At 54.5% G+C, this 19,893-nt stretch overlaps 2 protein-coding genes across 10 annotated transcripts in view; one reads left to right on the top strand and one right to left on the bottom strand.

The window, feature by feature from the left end:
- Positions 1–1,131, bottom strand: part of PI4KA (phosphatidylinositol 4-kinase alpha) — a 55,648-nt gene extending 54,517 nt beyond the window's left edge. For all 3 annotated transcript variants that reach the window (XM_081541996.1, XM_081541998.1, XM_081541997.1), the window contains exon 1: positions 915–1,131. In XM_081541996.1, coding sequence (XP_081398122.1) covers positions 915–1,082 — 168 coding nt within the window. In that variant the 5' untranslated portion in view covers positions 1,083–1,131. The remainder of the gene's footprint in view (positions 1–914) is intronic.
- A 226-nt stretch (positions 1,132–1,357) lies between these two features.
- On the top strand, positions 1,358–19,301 carry SNAP29 (synaptosome associated protein 29). 7 transcript variants are annotated; one of them, XR_014068910.1, is made up of 8 exons: positions 1,358–1,739; positions 6,265–6,461; positions 7,672–7,757; positions 8,940–9,038; positions 10,210–10,395; positions 15,643–15,979; positions 16,181–16,299; positions 17,331–19,301. XR_014068910.1 is itself a non-coding variant. In XM_081542073.1 (6 exons), exons 1-5 carry the CDS (start codon positions 1,503–1,505, stop codon positions 10,365–10,367), a joined length of 777 nt encoding a protein of 258 aa, XP_081398199.1. In that variant the 5' UTR covers positions 1,358–1,502; the 3' UTR covers positions 10,368–10,395; positions 17,331–19,301. The 7 variants fall into 7 exon arrangements, 3 of the variants coding, with proteins under 3 accessions (XP_081398199.1, XP_081398198.1, XP_081398196.1); XR_014068909.1 differs by lacking the exon at positions 15,643–15,979; XR_014068912.1 differs by lacking the exon at positions 15,643–15,979 and having other exon boundaries at positions 7,672–8,341.
- Positions 19,302–19,893: the final 592 nt, after the last annotated feature.

Raw genomic sequence — 19,893 nt, 5'->3', positions numbered from 1 at the left:
GTGAGTCTGAGAACCTACAGGAGTCAGGGAAGGCCCAGGTCACTCTGCCAAAGTGCCTGCAACAGCCCTTTAGCTTCACCCGTCCCCAGAGCCACAAAACCACCCCCGACCGCCCTCCTACTGTTGGATAAGGTTTTTCCACCTGCCACGAAGCCGGGGAAGAGTCATATGTCATCCCCTTCACCGTCACACCCGGTGGCGGAGGAAAGCTGTCCTTCAATGCGCACCTACGTGGGCCAGGCACCTTCTCCTGGATCTCATCTAACGTTCAAGAACTTTGTGTCACAGATGAGGACGCCAGAGGCTCTGAGTGTTGAAGTCACCTGTCCAAGACAACCTACAGTGACGGTGCAAGGACCTTCCCATTCGAAAGGCTCCATCTCCGTCACCGTCGCAGGCACCCTAGGGGCTTCGTTTCACCATTCTCCCAAGATAAGGAACCCCCGGGCTGAGCTCTGCGGCCCAGCGCCCTCTTCTCAGCCGGTCTAACGCCCCCTCTTGCCTCAGAGGAAAACACCGCGCAGCGGGTCCGCGTCTCAGAGACGCTGCTCCGCCCGCCCTTCACCGCCGAGGGCAACGCGCCGAGAAGCGCCCCTGCACCGCGGGCGGCATCGCCCCAAGGTCACGGAACATCGCAGTGAGACGCGGAGCCGCGCGCCGGGGTCACCAGGCAGCCCCGCGCCTCAGCCCGCCCGGATCTCCGGGCCCCGCCCGCGCCCGCCACACGGGCCTCGGATCCCCCCGACCCCGCCAGCCGATGCCCCGGCCCTCGGCCCCTCGCCGCGCCGGCTCCTCCCTCACGAGCCCCCGGCGTCCCCGGCCGCCGGGACCCCCTCGGCCTCCCTGAGACCTCTGCCCCGCCTCCCGCGCGCGGGCCCCTCCTCCTGTCAGCCCGCGCCCCGCAGCCAAGCTACCTTCTCCAGAGAAGCCGGTCTCTGCACAGCCAGGGAGCGGGCCAACGACAGAACCGTGTTGAAGTAGAAACCCCGCGAGGCGCCGGCGCCGGACCCCGGGCCGAAGCCGCCGCCGCCGCCGCTGCCGCCAACGCCGCCGCCTCCCCGGGCTGCGGCCGCCGCCATCATCGCGAAGCGGCGCCGCCCGCCGGCTTTCCACACTCGGCCCGCGAGCGCCGGGGCGCAAGGCGCAGGCGCGGCCGCTTCCGGCTGCCCGGCCACGTGACCTCTCAGTTGCCGACGCTGGCGGGGCGAGGCCTCGGGCGGATCCACCACCGAGGGGGGAGCCAGGAGCCTCGCGGCCGGCTGCTGCGCGGCGCGATGGGCGTGAACACCCCCCGCCGCGGGGCACGATGGTCGGTTCCGGGGGCGGGGCCTCCGCGCGCCGCAGGCGGAAGCAGCTCGCGCGGCGCCTGAGGCGGGCTGACGGACGCTTCCTCAGGCCTTCGGCGCGGCGGCGACGGCGTGTTCTTCCCCGCGACCCAACCACTCACCTCTCCTCGGCCGCACCAGAATCGTCCCGCCCGTCCCGGGCCGAGCGCCGGCGCCATGTCAGCCTACCCCCGGAGCTACAACCCGTTCGACGAGGACGCGGAGGACGAGGACGCCCGGCCGGCGCCGTGGTCGGACAGCCGCGACCTCGCGGACGGGCTCGGCGCGCCCGCCGACCGGCAGCAGGCCCTGCGGCAGGAGGCGCTGCGCCGGGCCGAGGCCACGGCCGCCAGCACCTGCAGGTCCCTGTCGCTCATGTACGAGTCCGAGAGGATCGGGGTCGCCTCCGCCGAGGTGAGTGCGCGGTCGCCGGGGCTGCGGTGTGGGGGTGGATTCGCCCGGTCAGCCAGGACGGGTCGTGAGCTCTGGTGACTGGACAGTCGGTAACAGTCTGTCAGCGACGGTAAAAGACGCAGTCTTCACGCTCGAAGGGGCGGTTTGCTCCCGGCGATCTCTGGAGTTTAGTCCGTCGGAGTGTTGTTTTTTCCTTCTTGATCGAGAGGCATGTACATGCTGTCCAGTTCAAGTAAGTAGAGGCTCTGGACAGCAGAGCCCGGGTTAGGGACGTGGAGGGTGTGTTCCTTTCACACGTTTCCTGGGCAGAAGCCGGAGCCCGGGGTCTTCAGCCCTTCCTCCTGTGCCTATGGTGTCAAGCGTCCGAGGAGATGGGCCTTTGAGTTCTTTCTGGCACCGAGCGCCCCTCCCGCTCGCCGAAAGGGGAACAGAGGGGTCTTGTCTGCCTGGACGCTGCTGAGTGCCCCCGAGTCCGAGTCGGGTCGAGTCCAGGCCCTTAGCTTTCCTTGCCCATCCCAGCCGAGGTGTCCTAGCCGTCAGGTGCGGTCGGTGACTCTCTGCTGCACCAGCTCACCTGTTCTCCTCCTCCGCATCCAGAGGTGGTTTCAGAGGTGTTAGGACCTTGGGTGAGACCTGTTGTTTCTTAGCCACCACAGTTCTTGCCCCAGTCCACTAATGAAATACTGAGATTGGGCTTTATTCTTAAATGTTCTTAAGAATGTAATAACAGGAAAGTTATTGCAATATCAGTTAAAAATAATTAGGCTTAAGCATCTGTAGCTCATTGTTTTTCTCACCACATCTCTTCATAATTTTCTCTTCTGGCACACTTCCCTCAAAGCTGGTCACTTGCAGTCTCTGAGGATTTTGAGGTCTGTCCCAGCATTCTCCCGCGGCCACTTCCTGTCACCATATCCTTCAGTGGCCCATCTTGCCTGTCTTTAGCCTTGCTAAGGGAGTTTATCTTGTGTCTGCTGGATTCCTATGTTGAAATCTAAATAGAAAGTGTTGACTTATATCTGGGAGGATTCGCTGAGGTCTTAGGGCCCAGGTGGAAGGGTCACTTGATTAAAGGGCCCAGGCCCAAGGATGTCAACAGAGAACTGTTTAAAAAGGTGTCTCTGACAACTGAGAACAGGTGAAGTAGGAAACCAGGCTGACAAGAAGCAGAGGAGACCTTGGAATCTGTCTTCTATGGCTAAGGTGTAGATAAGAAGAGGAGGGGGACGTTCCCGAGGAAGAGAGGAGCCAAGCTGCACACTGACCAGGCCCTGCACCTCCAGGGCTCCTGAGCAGGCAAGTGCTGCCCAGGGAGCTTCCAGGAAAGGGCCTGGAGGAGGAGCTTGGGACCTGGGGCAGTCAGAGGGAAGATTGGGAGCACCAAAAACACAGGGACTGTGGGAACAAGTCCCATGCTGCCCCCCAGGGTCCTTCTCTCCAGCGATGGGGAGCATGAGAGCAACGACAGAGCGGCTCCTCAGGCCGCGAGACTTGCCCTGGACAAGCCAGGCATTGTCCGAGAGGTGCGGTGTGATGGGGACCGGGCAGGTGGCGGGCTCTGTCATCATGTCATCACACACTGACGTTGCCCAGGGCTGAATCAGTTCTCGATCATCAGCTCTCGGAAGCAGGAATGGTCAGCACCCCCACGCCGCCCCGCCCCACCGCATACTCTCCAAACGTTCTAAATCCCCCTCATCACTCTCTCTATTTTCCTGGGCGGTGGGGTGAGCTCTGTCCCAGCTGATTCAAGTCACCTGATCCACTAACCTCCCAACTCAGATGGGAATCCCCCACATACCTAGCGCTGAGGCATGTCGAAACAGGACACGATTTTTAGAGTTGAGCCTTGACTTTTTTAGGTCGGGAAGGTCATAATTGAGGCCCAGTGTGGCAGCAGCGGGAAAGTCACTCAGGTCACCTCTCCGAAAGGAGCACTGCCCTTCTTGTGAGAAACCTTCAGGGGCCACCAGTCAGGGAGGCGCTCGCCTCGGGCCCTGATCCCAGAGGACAGAGGCAAGGCGAGCCAGCCTGGGGAGCAGTCCAGACCACAGAGACTTGTGGGCCGCCCGACTCTCTCCTTCCCAGGCACAATCTGTTTCTTCTCTTTTCCTGAGTTTTAGCTTCTGGGACAGTAATCCAGTCACAGCCTTCAAAGCAGACCCCCAGGAGCTGGAAGGCTCTTCCTACCCCACCTCCCCCACCCCTAGCTGCTTACTCCTGTCCCTTCTGTGTCCCTGTGAAGGGATTCTATGTGTGAAGAGACACTTATCATCCCTTTCCTTTTTTTTTTTTAATTTTAACTTGAGCAGAAGTATTCTGTATGTTCTAGATGGCACATTGCTTAGCAGGGTGGAGGGCATGCCCTAGCAACACAAGACGTGCTGCTTTTCCCACCCCGCCGCCGTGTGAGTGGCTGTAGGATCTTAGTTCCCCACCAGGGATCAAACCCAGACCCAGCAGTGGAAGCATAGGGTCCTAACCACTGAATCGCCTGGGAATTCCTGTACTCTCTGTTCTCTGGGCTGCGTCATGGTCCCTCTACTGGATGACCTCTGTCTCTGCAGCCAGTCAGACCCCTGATGCCGGGCCTTTGCCTGTTTGTGTCCCACGTGGACACAGTCTTTGTGAGCCCTTTCACCACCCTAGCTAGGGAGACTGCCTACCCCGCTCTGGCCACTGATGTTTTGTGGGGCCCGGAGTCTCAGTTCAGGGAGTCCATCAACAAACGTTGGACCAGGGCCTGAGTGGCCAGCATGGTAGCATCGGCAGAAAGGGAGTCGGGGAGGGGCCCGCGGGAGACCGTGTGCAGGTGTGCTGCTGGGCTGCTGAGAGCCTCACAGCCAACACCCCGCTGAGAGCATCCTGGCCCAGCCAGCACACCTGCACACAGCCTCCTGCGGGCCCCTTCCCTCGATGGTGTCTCTCCACAGTCCCCAAAGCCCCGCTGGGCGTTCAGCTCAGAGAGGTGAGCCCGGGAGGACACCTCTCCAGTCTGGGAACCGAGGCCATCTCGGCCATCTGTCCTGGGGGCTCCATGACTTAGGGAACTCCCTCATCCTCTGGGCAGACCCTCCCCCTCTCCAGGTGAGGTTGATCCTAACCAAAGCCTCCCCTTCAAGGCGGCCTCGGCTGGTTCTGATGTGGCCAGAGTTCTTCGCACAGGCCTGTCCTGAAGCAGAAGCTGATGGAGAGTGAAGGACTGCTGCTCAGCTGGGTGATTCCCAATCGGTTTCTGACTGTGGAGGAGGAGCTGTGTCTTGCTCAGCCTTCTGCTCCCACACTTGCCAGCACAGTGGCCCTCCATGTAATAGGTACTTCCCAAATAGCTGGCGGGTGAGCAGATGACCCAGCCCCGGGAGGAGGGATGCAGGAAGAAGGATGACCTGAGCCATGTGGCTCTGGAGGAAATAGGTCTCTCCTTGATTTATTACATTGTTGATTTTTTTTAATACACTATTGATGATCGAGTTCCGCTGTTGAAAAGTTTTAGAATCAGGGAGGGACTTCCCTGGCACTCCAGTGGTTAAGACTCCTCTCTTCCACCGCAGGGGGCACAGGCTTGATCCCTGGTTAGGGAACTAAGATCCCGTGTGCAGCATGGTGCGGCTGAAAGAAAGAAAAGTTCCAGGATCAAACTTGCTGGCTCCCTAGCCGTAAGGAGACCCCTTGTGTGGCCAGGTCGTCATTGTCCCAGCAGGTCATACATCATACACCAGCACCGTAGCAGCCAGCCGTTTCTGCTCCTCCTTCTGGGAGCATCCACTCACGGCCACCATGGCATCTAAGGGGACCTTGCTTTGCTGGGCAGGTGATGCACTGGGGAAGCCGAGGGACTGTCTGCTCTCTAGAGGCCATGTTGGGGGTCCTGAAGACCACCCTCAGGTTTAACGTTCCCCTAGAAGGACTTACAGAGTCCGCCGAGCTGTTATCCTCACCGCTGTGGTTTGTTACAGCAGAAGGGTGCAGGTCAGCATCACGCAGGGGACAGGCTGGTGGGCAGAGTCCGGGAGGCTCCCTCTGTGCTCTTCCCCAAGGAGCTGTGCGCAGCCAGCGTTTCCCCGGGGCGACATGTCCACCCCGCGGCTCGGCTGCCCACCTAGCCTCTCCAGAGGCTGGGCTGTGTGGCTCAAGGCCCCAACGTAACCACGTGGCCTGCACAAACTATCAGTCTGGCCTGAGGACTCAGGGAGGTCAAGTCACTCTTCAGGGTGGCCCAGGGCACAGGATCAGACAAGGCCTTCCTGGGGAGTACACGGTGTAGGCAGCCAGGCCTGCTGAGCTAGTCGCCCGCTGCCCCCACATCAGCCCCAGTGCCCTGCACACAGCAGGGGGCAGCAGCCTGCTGCCTTTGCCCTGGTGGTTCTCAGCCACCTAGGAGGACTGACTCCTGCTTCTGCTGGGACAGAACCCTGAGTCTGTGTGTGTTCCCCGATATGCTGGCCGAAGGTTTAGGGAGGGCCTGCCTCTGCCGGTGATGGGGGGTTATGGAAGGTGCGACGCCTGGCTGTCTTGTCCTCCCCAGGAGCTCGTGCGCCAGCGAGGGGCCTTGGAGCGCACAGAGAAGATGGTGGACAAGATGGAGCAGGACCTGAAGACCAGCCAGAAGCACATCAACTCCATCAAGAGTGTGTTCGGGGGGCTCGTCAATTACTTCAGGTCCAAACCCGCTGAGACCCCGCCTGCACAGAACGGCACGCTTGCCCCCCAGCCCAGTGACAGGTGAGCGGGTGCCCAGCTGGCCAGAGAGAAGGGTTTGGTGTGGGTGGACAAGGCGTTCAGACCACTTCTCATGCCTTAAAGGGCCCCAGGGACCCTGACGGTCACTCACCGGGAAGAATTTGTCCTGAGGCACCTTGAAACAAGTGTTCTGTGCTGTCCAGTCTGCCTGCTGTGCGTGAATTGGGTCTCTATAAACCCCTGCTCCCAGTGGTTTGAAAGAGAATGTTCACTCTAACCAGTGCTGAGGTGACTTGCTTCCCAGAATTGTTGCTTTAAAAAGCTTTCACATCAAGTTTTCCCATGTCTAGTCCAAGTTGCCTGTTCATTATCGCTTTAAAATTACAGATTATCTGCTTCAAGTTTTGGCTAGAGATATAGTAAAATCACATGTGCAGTGTTGGCAACATATAAATGTCAGGAGCTCAAATATGAAAGAACTGAGTTTCTGCTAAAACAAGTGATCTGTCGCTCCTATGTCAGAGTACAGACGATCTACCGCCTGTAACACGGAACTGAGGGTGCTCCGCTTAGTCCGTGTTTTCATAGTTGCCATCAGGACATCCAGGCTGATGAGCCCGGTGGCTCCGTGGTAAGGAATCTGCCTGCCAATGCAGGTGATGCCCAAGATGTAGGTTCAATCCCTGCGTTGGGAAGATCCCCTGGAGGAGGAAACGGCAGCCCACTCCAGCATTCTTGTCTGGAGAATCCCATGGAGAGAGGAACCTGGCCAGGCTGCAGTCCATGGGGTCACAAAGAGCCAGACACGACTGGGCGACTAGACAACAACAATCAGACTGTCCGCTTGTCGCGTGGTCAGAGGAGGCATTTGCGTTTCTCACACGGGCGCTGCTGGGAAGACTGACCGCACCGTCACAGGTGGTTCTCCTTTCCTCTGAAAGTTTTCTTTTTCTCTTACTGCTGCTGCTGCTGCTAAGTCGCCTCAGTCATGTCCGACTCTGTGCGACCCCACAGACGGCAGCCCACCAGGCTCCCCCGTCCCTGGGATTCTCCAGGCAAGAACACGAATGGGTTGCCATTTCCTTCTCCAATGCACGAAAGTGAAAGGGAAGTCGCTCAGTCGTGTCTGACTCTTCGCGATCCCATGGACTGCAGCCTACCAGGTTCCCCCGTCCGTGGGATTTTCCAGGCAAGAGTACCGGAGTGGGTTGCCATTGCCTTCTCCACTTTTTCTCTTAACTTTTATCCAAAGGTTGAAAGAGGCCATCGGCTCCAGTAAAGAGCAGGAGGCACAGTACCAGGCCAGCCACCCGAACCTCAGGAAGCTCCAGGACTCAGGTTTTGCGGGGACACCTTGGGCTGGGGTGGGGCGAGAGGGCCCAGCACCTCTCTCGTGGAGCTGGGAGCGGCCATTACTGCGGGGTTCGGCCCCTTCCCCCATGGAGGGAGGGGTAAGGAAGTGGGAGCCTGGCCCGAGTAGCTCCCAGCTTTTCCGGTGGGGAAGTGCCTTTGCTGAGTAGGCTGTGACCCCCAGGATGCCCTCGGCCTAATCTCTGGAATATTCTGGGTCATGTGGCAAAGGGGGCAGTGTGGTTGCCGAGTGGCTGGCCTCAAGGCGGGGAATTGTCCTGGGTTTTCCGACTGGACCCAGTGAAATCACAGAGGTTCTTTGCTCGTGGGAAGGGGGTAGAGGAGAGAGTTACGGCCCTCAGGACTGACTTCCCGGGGCTGGATGGGGCCAGGAGTCATTGCCCCTCAAGAGCCTGCAGGAGCGCCGACCCTGCTGACACCTGGGTCTGAGCCCAGGGAGGCCCAGCGTGTACGTCCACCGTCCAGAACCGAGGACGGCTTGTGGTAGTCTGTTGGGGCGGCTAACGCAGCCCATGAGGCCCAGCCACTGGATGAGGAGTGCAGGATGGAAGGTATTTCGTGTCAGATCTCCTCATTAATATCAAATGACGGGCCCAGAAACGTCCCTTATCTCAAGAGGAACAGGCCTCCCGGCGTCCTATGCACCCCAGAGAGCCAGACACATCAGACATAACCAACTGCAGGGTCTGGCGGAGGAGGGACCAGAGGGCGTCTGGGAGGTGAGAGCCTTGGAGGAAGCAGGTGACCCTGAGTCTAGCAAGAGCTGGTCCCAGGAGACGGAACCGGAAACAGGTTTAGAGAAGGCTTCCTGGGGGCAGATGGGTGTCATTAACGTTTCTGCTCCCGTAGCCTGCGTGGGTTTACGGTGGCCACTCCATTGTATGTCGTTACCTATACGAAGCTCTTTGCTGAGCTCGCGGGCCAGGGTCTGACCAGACCACCCTTACCTGGGGGTCTGTGATCTCAGAAGGGCTGCCCCAAGGAAGCATCACCTTCCCCCGCTTCCGCATCCCCACCCGTCTCTCTCGGTGGCCTCAGACCTGACCGCCTTAGGCCTTCCACCGATTGGCCGGATTAAGATGAGTTTTATGAGGCGACTCTTCAAGGGTCGTCCGTTAACCGTCTTCCCGTGTCTCTTCATCAACCCAGACTCCGTCCCTGGAGGGGCCAGTTCAGCTGTGAGCTCCGAGGCCTACCCGCGGAACCCGCACCTTCGCGCCTGTCACCAGAGGATCGACAGCAACCTTGGTGAGCCCAGAGTGCCGCCGCCTGCACGGCTCAGCCGCGCCGGGCCCCCGGGGTCTGCCCCCCACCCCACGCCTGCACGGCTCCCAGCCCCTCAGCTCCTCTGGGGCCTGCCTCCGTCCCCACCTCTCGTCTGGGCGGTGACAGCAGCAGGGACAGGGTCTGGGGTGCACTGTGCGGCCTGGGCTCTGCCCGCCCGCCTCCACTGCCCCACACCAAGCTTCTTCAGTTAACCCTTTGTCTGTAACTTAGGAAAAAGGCCTACGGGGCAGCCCTCTTCTGTTTTCCCCGCTCTTTCCTGGTGAAAGGGCAGAGAGCAGCTCGGGGCGTGTCACATACCGCCTGTACGCGTGCACACACGCGCACACACCTGCAGGCACACACGCGCACACACTCACAAAACCCCAAGAAGGAGCCCTACCTTCACCCGGACAGTCAGTCAGGTCAGGACTCGCCTCTGCGCTCGGCGCACCTGTGTCTGGGGACCTCAGGGCCCTCGCTGGTCCCTCCCGCTCACGGTCAGCTCCCTGCGTCACCCTGCTGACAAAGCCCTCTGTGTACTCGAGGCCGACCGTGACCTCATGGACACCTTTCCTCTTTTTTGTTTTTTGTTTTCAGAATCAGTTTTCATTTAATTTCTTTTCTCCTGAAGAAGTACTTTTACTTTTTCATCAAAAGCCTGGAAAAATGAAACTTATCAGTCCTAATTTCCTGCTCCTTTAATGTGACACCTTTCCTCTTAAAGACAAATTGACATTAGTTTTTATCACTTTTTGTGACAGAGAGAAACTTCTATTACAAAGAGGAGTAGAGTCTGAGGTGTGTCTCAGATGTGCTTCTAGGTGGGGGACCTGGCTGCGGCTCTGCATCTGTGCTGGACGCAGCGTCAGGTTTAAAGGCAGCTGGAAGTTGTGTGGCCCTGTGTGAATTTTTAGAACAAACACCATGCCTCCGCACGGACAGTGGGTCTCCTGGTGGGGGTCGGGAGGAGGGGCTTTTCTGTCAACCACTTACTGTTCTTCACGCGCACCTGTGTGTCTTAGAACCCATAACCATTGCCCTGGCACCTGACCATCTCCCAGGAAGAGGGGCTGGTGACCACGGGGGGCATCTGGGGTGCAGGTCCCGACGCCCTGACTTGGCTCAGGCCCGTGCATACCCTCCTGCCCCACAGATGAGCTGTCCGTAGGCCTGGGCCGGCTGAAGGGCATTGCCCTGGGGTTACAGACAGAGATTGATGAGCAGGACGACATCCTCGACCGCCTCACGACCAAGGTGGACAAGCTGGACGTCAACATCACCAGCACCGAGAGGAAGGTGCGGCAGCTTTGAAGCGGGGGCGGACTTCCAGCCTGTAGAGGTGAAGAGGTTTCAAAGGTCTTCTTTTAAACTCCTGAGAAACTTCACTTACTACTTCAAAATGTGATTTAACATGTGTTAGCTGATGTTGTAACAGAGTGGGTCTCACAAGATTTTGTTTGCAGGCTGCGGGGCCCCCCTTCCCTCAGGACCCTGACCAGAGAGCAATGGGCCAGGCAGCGGGCAGGCTGGCCTGCATCTCCGTGTGCTGTGCGTCCCCCAGGCCGCCCATGGCAGAGCGCCAAGGGCCGTGAGACCCCAGTTTGCAGGCGTTCCCCACTACGAGCCCATCGTGATGCTCTAAGCCCCAGAAGAGGGCCAGCAGCAGGTTCAGGGTGGAGGGGGTGGGCGTCGTCTCTGTTTCGTGAACAGACACCACCTCCTCCCCTCCTGGCCCCCGAACTCAGCAGGCGTTTGATTTCAGGAAGAGGAGGCGGTTCAGACCCACCCTGCTCCCTGTGACGCCTGGAAACACAGGGAGCTGGGTGAGCCTGGGAGCAAGCTCAGGAACAGGTGTGACCCTGGCTCCAGGCTGTGTGGCTGGCTAGGAGCCCCATGGAGGCGCTCCACCGCGCTCCCCGCCCTCGGGTCACCTGGACCAGGCCCCCCATGCAACAGTGTTTCCTCGGTGCCTGCGGTCCCCAGCCTGTCCAGGATGCCCACCCTCTCTTCTTTCACTGCTGGCCACATGCCTTGACTCATCACTTGGTTGTCTGCCTTCCAGTTTTAGAACTGGAATCCACACGTGACAGACCATGCGAAAGCATTTAGCTTTTTAAAAGCCCAGAGGTTATTCTAATTGGCCTAGCATGTTCTCGCTTCTCATTTTGTTAGAAGAAGAAGAAGAATCATTCAAAAGCACTAATTAAAATTGATTTCTGTAGTTAAATGAATCTGTGTTGGTGCCTCCAACGAAATAATTGAAGGCACAAGGTCCTGCTCTTTTTAAACACAAATGGTTTAAAATGTTTTGAAGACAGTGAAGGGGACTGATTTTGATAAGACAGTGCAGGTCAGAAGCTTTAAAATCACAGTGCCTTTCACCTTGAAACCTGGCCTGACACGGTGACCTCACCGCTTAGGTTCAGTCCACGTAAACAAAGCCCCTTAAAGCACAAACACAGACCTGGAGGCCTGTCAGGGGCTGCAGTGAGGCCTCAGCACTTATGTAGCAGTTCAGATATAAAAGTTCCACCCCTGATGCCTGACCTTCCTAAAAACACTGACCACCTCTGTGGGCAGACACAGCTTTCTGTCACGTAGCTGCCTCGTGGGAGAAGGCAATGGCACCCCACTCCAGTACTCTTATCTGGAGAATCCCAGGGACGGCAGAGCCTAGTCGGCTGTCGTCTATAGGGTCACACAGAGTTGGACACGACTGAAGCGACTTAGCAGCAGCAGCAGCAGCTGCCTTGTGAGGCTGACCCGTGTCACTATATCACTGAGAATGTCCAGGACACGCGGGCACGGTGGAGGGTGACCCGATGCATGTCTGCTGACCTCCAGCCTGTCGTTGTCATTCTCCTGGTAACTGGAAAAAGGAAAAATGTTAAACGTCCACTCAGTCTGCACTGAACCCGTTCAGGGGGCCTCCAGCAACAAGGCTGCTCGGAAGCGTGACTCCAGCACAGAGGGCGGCCCGGACGCAGGCCCACCCGGCACCAGCCCTGGGTTCTCCCTGACGCCTGCCTCCGCAGGTGTTGCGGTAACTTCCTGCTCATCGGTCTCGGGTGTGGGCCCTTGGAGGTGAGTCAGCATGCCTGGACCCAAGCTTCTGCAATGGTTCAGTAACGCGCAGAGGCCACTGCCGAACACTCTTAGCCTGCCTCTCGCTGACTCAGCAATGTAGCACCTTACTCTGTGAGGCCGATCGCCCCCCGGCCCCGCCTTTTACCCCAAGCTGTGGAGGGAGAGTTGCCCTCACTCTTCTGGAACTGTCCCCCTGACCACACACACACAACACAGAGGGCCCCTGTGTTTGGTTCTGTTCTTGTTCGGGTCCCTTATTCTAAGGCCTGAGCCTCGTGCCAGGGGGGCAGCTGCTCCCGTGCCCACTGAGGACCAGTGGCTGCTGCTCTGCCAGTCGGCAGAGCCGCTCACACTCTGGAGAGCAAAGGAGGACCTGAGGGGCCTCCGGAATCCGCACGTGTCGGGACACACAGTGACTGAGGAGAAGCAAGTCTGCCCTCCGGACGCATGTGTCAGGAGACACGTGGGTGCTGGGCCGGGGCCACCTTCTTGCCACAAGGGGTCCGAAAGACAGACCTGGATTTCGACAGTCCATCGGGAAACACACTGTGCCTTTTGAAGAACAGCTTTCCTGACTCGAGGCTGGCTCCACGCCATGCGTGCCCAGACTTCGAGGCAAGTGCCGTCTCCTCCGGGGCAGCGTCCTGACCCCGGGTGGTCTCTAGTGGCCTGTGGGTCCTGTGGCCCAGGAGACCCACACTTAGCGTGGATGGCAAGAGGGGAAGTGCGTCTTCGTCTCACTTTCTCTAACTTCTCTGAATAACATGATTCTAAGCGTACACTACACCAGTTTAGTGGAAGTCATACAGTTTGCCTCCGTGAGCCTTTTCTGCACAATTGTTGAACTTACTGGTGGTGGTAAGCGCCTCCCGCTCATGAGTGAAATCTCTCGAGTACAAATGATGAGCGAGTCATTCAAAGCACGCCCGAGTGGGGCTCCTGCTCACAGTCTTGTCAGAGCAGCTCCTGTGCTTCATGCCTTCAACTCAACCAATGACCATAGTCCTTGAAATAAAACGTTATGTTTTTAATCAGACTGTGCCTGCTGTGGTGGGGACAGAGGGGGTGTGATGTCATGGTGGCCCAGTAGGTAAGAATCAGCCTTCCAGTGCAGGGGATGCAGGTCCCATCCCAGGTCGGGGAACTAAGATCCATACCACGTGGCCAAACATAAGGGGAAAAGGAAAAGTTGCTGAGAGTATAAATCTTAAAAGTTCTCATCAGAAGAAAAAAATGGAGGGCGGAGAGGGGGATAAATTGAGAGTAGGGGATTTGAAAAAAAAAAAATTGAGGGACTTCCCTGGTGGTCCAGTAGCTAAGACTCCTCCCAATGGAGGGGCCTGGGATCAAATGATGCCTCGTCAGGGAACTAGATCTCACCTGCTGCAAATAAAGATCTCACCTGCTGCAAATAAAGATCTCACCTGCTGCAGCTAAGACCAGGTGCAGCCAAATAAGTAAATAAATATTTTCTTTTTAAAGAAAAAAAACGAAACTGGATGAAGTGATGGATGTTAACCAAATTTATCATGGTGATTATTTTACAGTATATGCATATATCTAAACATTATGCTGTACTAAAACATAAGGTTATGTGTCAGCTATACCTCAGTTTGAAAGCATCAGTTCTTCAGCACTCAGTCTTATGGTTCAGCTTTTGAACTGTGCTATTGGACAAGACTTGAGACTCCCCTGGACAGCAAGGAGATCAACCCTGAGCATTCGTTGAAAGGACTGAAGCTGAAGCTGAAGCTCCAGTACTTTGGCCACCTGGTGTGAAGAGCCGACTCATTGGAAAAGACCCCGATGCTGAGAAAGATTGAAGGCAGCAGAAGGGGGCGGCAGAGGGTGAGATGGTTGGATGGCATCACCAACTCAATGGACATGAATGTGAGCAAACTCAAGGAGATACTGAAGGAAGGGGAATCCTGGCATCCTGCAGTCCATGGGGTCACAAAGAGTTGGAAACGACTGAGCAACTGAACAGCGATTACCTCAGTTAAACTCAGGCAGGGGCAGTAGAATTCTTCCACCACTGAAAGCCCATCCTCTCCCTGCGGGAAGGAAGGCTATTGGAGAAACCAGGTTAAAATCAGAAGCTCTCTTTCAGAAGCTTTGTTCTCTAGACTGAGCACTGCCAGGCAGGGCTGTGTGTTTTCACCTTTGACCCCATGACTGGGGTGACTGTGGCCATGTAGCTGTCAGCCGTAGGATGAAGTCAAAAGCTGAAGGTATTTAGACCAAGAAAATCAAAGAAGCAAACCCGGTGTCTGGACACCCTGGCTCTTTTTTTTCTTTTTTGGCTGCACCGGGTCTTGGCTGTGGCATGTGAGATCTAGCTCCCAGACCAGGGATCGAACCTGGGCCCCCTGCATCGGGAGCAGGAGTGAGCCACTGGAGCGCCAGGGAAGTCCCCGTCCTGGCTCTTGAGCTGCCTGACTAGAGACCTCGCGTCACGGGGAATGACAGGTACCCTTACTGCTTCGACTATTTTGAATCAGGGTTTCTAATCCTCGCAGCAGAAAGCAGGCCTAGGAAAGATGGTTATACCGTGAGTCCGTGGTGAGTAAACCCTCCTAAGATCACTGAGTCACTCCAGTGCTGCAGGAGTGGGCGGATCCGATTGCCTGATCACAGGAGGGCTGGACTCCAAGCTGAATCATCACTGCAGTTGATAGACTTTGCTCTAAGAGTGGAGAGGATCTTGGGGGATCCCTGAGGTTAAACAAAAACCGTCTTCCACCTTCTCCGGTGGCTCAGTGGGAAAGAATCCTCCTGCCAGTGCAGGAGACACGGATCGATCCCTGATCTGAGAATATCCCACAGGTCATGGAGCAGCCAAACCCTGTGCACCCCAAATATTGAGCCTGTGCTCTTGAGGCCCTGAGCCAAAACTACTGAGGCCCACGGGCCCTAGAGCAACCGCCACCGAGCCATTTTCTGGCTTCTCAACAAGAGCAGTCGCCTCAATGAGCAGCCAGAGCGCTGCAGCTAGAGGAAAAGCCTGCCCAGCAACGGGGGCCAGGCACAGCCAAAAAGTGCATTACAGTCTTCATTTTTAGAAGCAAGGATGTCCATGTGCGTGCTAAGTCACTTCACTCGTGTCCAGTTCTTTGCGACCCCATGGGGAACTGCTGTTATGATGTGTAGGAACCCGACGTGTACAGAGGGTCCTGAGGAGGAAGTGTTCGTGCATTCCGACTAGCTTTTGAGGTTTCCATTTTGTGTGAGGAAAGGGGAACTTGGGATTGCAATTTTCTATCCACCACTGACATTAAAATGATGTTCCCTGAGGCTTCCCTAGTGGTCCAGTGATTATGACTCCACCCTTGCCTTGCCGAGGGCCCAGGTTCAGTCCCTGGTCAGGAAACTAAGAGCCTTATAAATTGTGTAGCTCAGCCGATAGAATGAAATGACAGGGCAAAACAGTGCTTGTGTGTGAAATGTATACTGCGACAAAGTCATTCTGACAATAACTAATGTTGTTTTGAATCAAAAGGAATGTTAAGCTGGTTTATACACTTCCTGTGCTGTCGCAATTAGAACAAGAAGCAAGATCTCGTTCCCACACAGATTTGCATCAGATGTATTTTCTGAGCTGTAATTACAGTTCCAGCAGAATTTTTCAGACCTTGATGCCAAGCGCAATGGAAACTTCCATATTTCAAAATCTATTTAATTGGGCAATTGAGGAGTTCCCACCCAAACTTCAATTGAAGATGATTAATCTGCAATGTATTCATAACAACAAGCTCAAAGGCAAATGTCCAGAGAAGAATCTCAGAGTATTCTATACATACCATCCCACAATCTGGCTTCCCTGGTGCCTCCACAGGGTAAGGAATCTGCCTGCAGCACAGGAGACCTGGGTTCAATCCCTGCGTCAGGAAGATCCCCTGGAGAAGGGAATGGCTACTCACTCCAGTATTCTTGCCTGGAGAATCCCATGGCCAGAGGAGCCTGATGGGCTGCAGTCCATGGGGTTGCAAAGAGTTGGAGAGGACTGAGCAACTAACTCTTTCACTTTCATCCCACAGTGAATATGGTCAATTAAAATCCTGCAGTATCGGCAGTACCGTCTGGGTGAGAGACATTTTCAAAGATGAAATGGAGCCTAGTTACATACAGCTCAGCACTGGCCGCTCAACATTTCAAGGTTAGGAGACACTGATAGTGAAACCCAGTGAAGTGAAATATTATCCCAAACGAATTCTATTTTTCTCCCTAGTATACTTGGATGATGAAACAGTTATACTCAACTACTATGATATTTTGAACCTCCTTTTAAAAAATGGCAGAGAAAGAAATTTTCTCACTAGATGAGAGAATGTTCCAGATTGATAAAAACAGGGGGTGCAGATCCCCTGAGGTGTTAAGATGCTCCCGTTTTCCAGGATTCTCTACTGGAGCCAGAGAGGAGGAGCAGGAGGCTGGGGCAAGATTACATAATATTTCTTGATTTTCCTCTTTGTCCTGCAAAGCCTTAAAAATTTACTGTCTGGATCTTTAGAGGAAAATTTGGGGACACCCAGTCTAAAGGGTTACACAGCACTGACCGAGAAGGAATGAGAGGGAATCAGTGTGCCTCTAGGGAATTTCGCTAAAGGCACTCCAGAATGCTCTGAAATCAGGAGAAACAAGACAAGGTGCCTTTCAGCTCAAGGGGTAAGAAAGTGGACTTTTAAAAAAATATTTACCTACGTGGCTGTGTCGAGTCTAAGTTGCAGCACACGGGATCTGCATTGTGGTATTCGAAGTCTTAATTGCGGCCCATGGAATCTTAGTTCCCTGACCAGGGATCGATCCTGGGCCCCCTGCATTGGGAGCACAGTCTTAGCCACTAGACTGCCAGGGAAGTCCAAGATAATGAATATTTTATAAAAGAGGTGGCGGAGCAATTAAAACTAGGTTAGAAAATGCCAGGGGGAACCATGACCAGACTTTAGGACACTGAAGTAAAGTCGGCCAGTGTTTTCTAGAGGAGTCGGTAGAGCTTCTGAATACAGCAACCAAGCCTCATGCAGAGATGTCCCCCCGGGAAAGAAGAGATTAGCATGTTGACATTTTAAATAGTGCATCATGGGAAATTATAATGGGTATGTGGACATTATTTTGTTAGTATTGCAGTAGCAAACTAATAGGAGGGAGAAAAAAGAAGATAACCAATAAGCTCCTCTTTTGTTATAGGGAGAAAAAATTGGAAATATACATGAAGCATGGGGGAAGTAGTGACGGAGAACTGCAGGGTGAGAGGGAGAGGAGGGCCTCCAAGGACGAGTCTAATCCAGGCAGTGGGAACTGAGCGAGTCAACCAGTGCTTGTGGAGACTGCACCTGAGAACCACTGACCCGATCGAGTCAGCGCGACGAGCGCGCTTGCTGCGTCTCCCCCTACACAGTCAGGCCTCTGCTATCTTAACAGCTTTGCCAGCAAAGAATCTAGGGCAGGAAGAAGAGACTGACGCTGTTCTTCCGGGTCCTCTGTAAGGCAGCAGTCTGGGAAGACTGTCTGGCCTTAACCATCACTTGCAGTGTTGGACCAGACGGGAGAATCAAAAGTCAGTGGGGTGGGGTGGGGGCTTCCCTGGTGACTCAGTGGGTAAAGAATCCACCTATCAGTCAAGGAGACATGGGTTCGATCCCTGATCATGGAGCGACGGCGCCTGAGCGGGACAACCACTGAGCCCTGCCCTCTAGAGCCCTTCCCTGCGACAGGAGCCACCGCAACGAGAAGCCGGCACTCCACAACTAGAGAGTGGCCCCTGCTCGCCACAACTAGAGAAAAGCCAGTGCAGCCATGCAGACTCCACACGGAAAAGTAAAATAAATGATTAAAAAAAAACAGTGGTGGGGGGACTTCACTGGCGGTGCCGTGGTTAAGACTATGCTTCCAATGCAGAGGGGCAGGTTTGATTCTCGGTCGGGGAACTAAGAGCCTGCATGCTGCGTGGCGAGGCCAAAAAAGAGAGCCGGTGGTGAGCCCTCAGTACAGAGGTGGCCTCAGGGATAGGAACCCTGGCAAGTTGCTCGAAAAGCCTTGTCAATGCTTTGTGTCTAAACCGTAAATATCTTAGGAGAGGAGAGTAAGTACAATGCTGTCTGGAAACCTCGGGAACAGCAAGCTAAAGCCGAATCACAAATCTTATGTTTCGGCCCCTTTTTAAAGCTTCTTGTTGCTTGTCCATTCATTTCCATTTCATTACCTCTTAGTATCTAGACTGTTTTTTGGGGAAAAAAAAATTTAAGCTTGTTTCAGCTGTACTAAGGAAAAATAATTATTTTTATTGTGAAAAATTCCAAACATATACAAAAGTAGAATAATATAATTAATAGCTCTCCTCGACACACACACACACACACACACACACACACACACACACATACACACATACATACACACATACATACATACATACATACATACATACATACATACATACATACATACATAATCTCCAGCTTCAACAATTATCAACAAGGCCATTCTTGGGACTTCCCTGGCAGTCCAGCAGTTAAGACTCCACGCTTCCAATCCTGGTCAGGGAACCCAAATCCCACATGCCCCAGGTTGCAGCCAAAAAAAAAAAGACCATGCTTGTTTCACCATTATTCAATCCAGACAGTATTCCCCACTGGAGTATTTTGAAGCAACAGGAGAGGTATTTTGTTTCATCTTTAAGAGGAATTTTTAAAGATGGGAGCGTGGCACTTTTGCAGCAGAATAGTGATGGTATCTGAAATTCAAACTGGGGGACAGATCCACCCTATTCCAAGATTGGCATTCCTTTCCGGTGCTAGAATTTACCTTGGAGGGCCTCAGTTTTCCTAGCAGCAAAGCAAGCAAAATGGACTAACTTATAGGCAATAATTGTGTAACACTGAAATGAGCCCTGGACTTCAAAAGACCTCCCTGAGTGCCTCTTGCAAAGTATACAACTTATGATAACTTATCTGAGATTTAATTTTGTATCTTTGAGATGCTCACTCAACATTGTTTTTTGTATTTTATTTTGTATCTATATGTAAACTTATTGTGATAATCACTTCATGATGTAAGCAAGTCAAACCATTATGCTGTACAGCTTAAACTTATACAGTACTGTATGTCAATTATATCTCTATAAAACTGAAAGAAAAATAAATATTAGAAAATGAAAAAGTATAAGACAAAGAATGATACAGTCAGCTGGTAAGTCAGGTTAGGATTGGAACCCAAGCCTTCCTCTTCAAATTCTGAGCTATTCAAATTGTGCCTGAAAGTAACACAACACGAAAGTATTTGGAGGGAAGCTGAAAACCTGCTTTGCTGAGCACAAAAGGCACTGGACCGTGACAATTCCCCTTGAGTTTACCCTGACAGGAACATCACCCATCACCCTGCAACAGTGGTCCCCAACATTTTGGGCACCAGGGACCCTTCGGTGGAAGACAGTTTTTCCTTGGGTGGAGGCGGCGGGGAGATGGTTTTGGGATAATTCAAGCGCATTCCATTTACGGTGCGCTTTATTTCTGTCATACACCAGCTGCACCTCAGATCATCAGGCATTGGGTCCCAGAAGTTGGGGGCCCCTGCCCTACCTACAAAGTAGGACAGGCTCAACCCAGCAATGAGAGTCAGCTGACCAGGAGTCTAGACATGGGCTCCGATGCCTTCCTGGACAGGCTCTCTCCTCTATCGGGTTGCAGGTGGGGCGGGGGTTCCTCAACAGTCATTCATTTTACCCAGATCTGAGCATCAGCTTAGGGTGGGA

Source organism: Giraffa tippelskirchi, chromosome 11 (genome assembly GCF_054371585.1).
Source record: "Giraffa tippelskirchi isolate mGirTip1 chromosome 11, T2T-mGirTip1v1.2.pri, whole genome shotgun sequence".
Taxonomy (NCBI): Eukaryota; Metazoa; Chordata; class Mammalia; order Artiodactyla; family Giraffidae; genus Giraffa; species Giraffa tippelskirchi.
Note: the sequence above shows the minus strand (reverse complement) of the source record. Positions and strands in the feature narration are given on the sequence as shown.

Coding starts and splice junctions, on each gene's coding strand:
- SNAP29 (XM_081542073.1), top strand. CDS start 1,503: ATGTCAGCCTACCCCCGGAGCTACAACCCGTTCGACGAGGACGCGGAG. Junction 6,462..7,671: donor GCCCCCCAGCCCAGTGACAG/GTGAGCGGGTGC, acceptor TTTTATCCAAAG/GTTGAAAGAGGCCATCGGCT. Junction 9,039..10,209: donor GAGGATCGACAGCAACCTTG/GTGAGCCCAGAG, acceptor CCTGCCCCACAG/ATGAGCTGTCCGTAGGCCTG.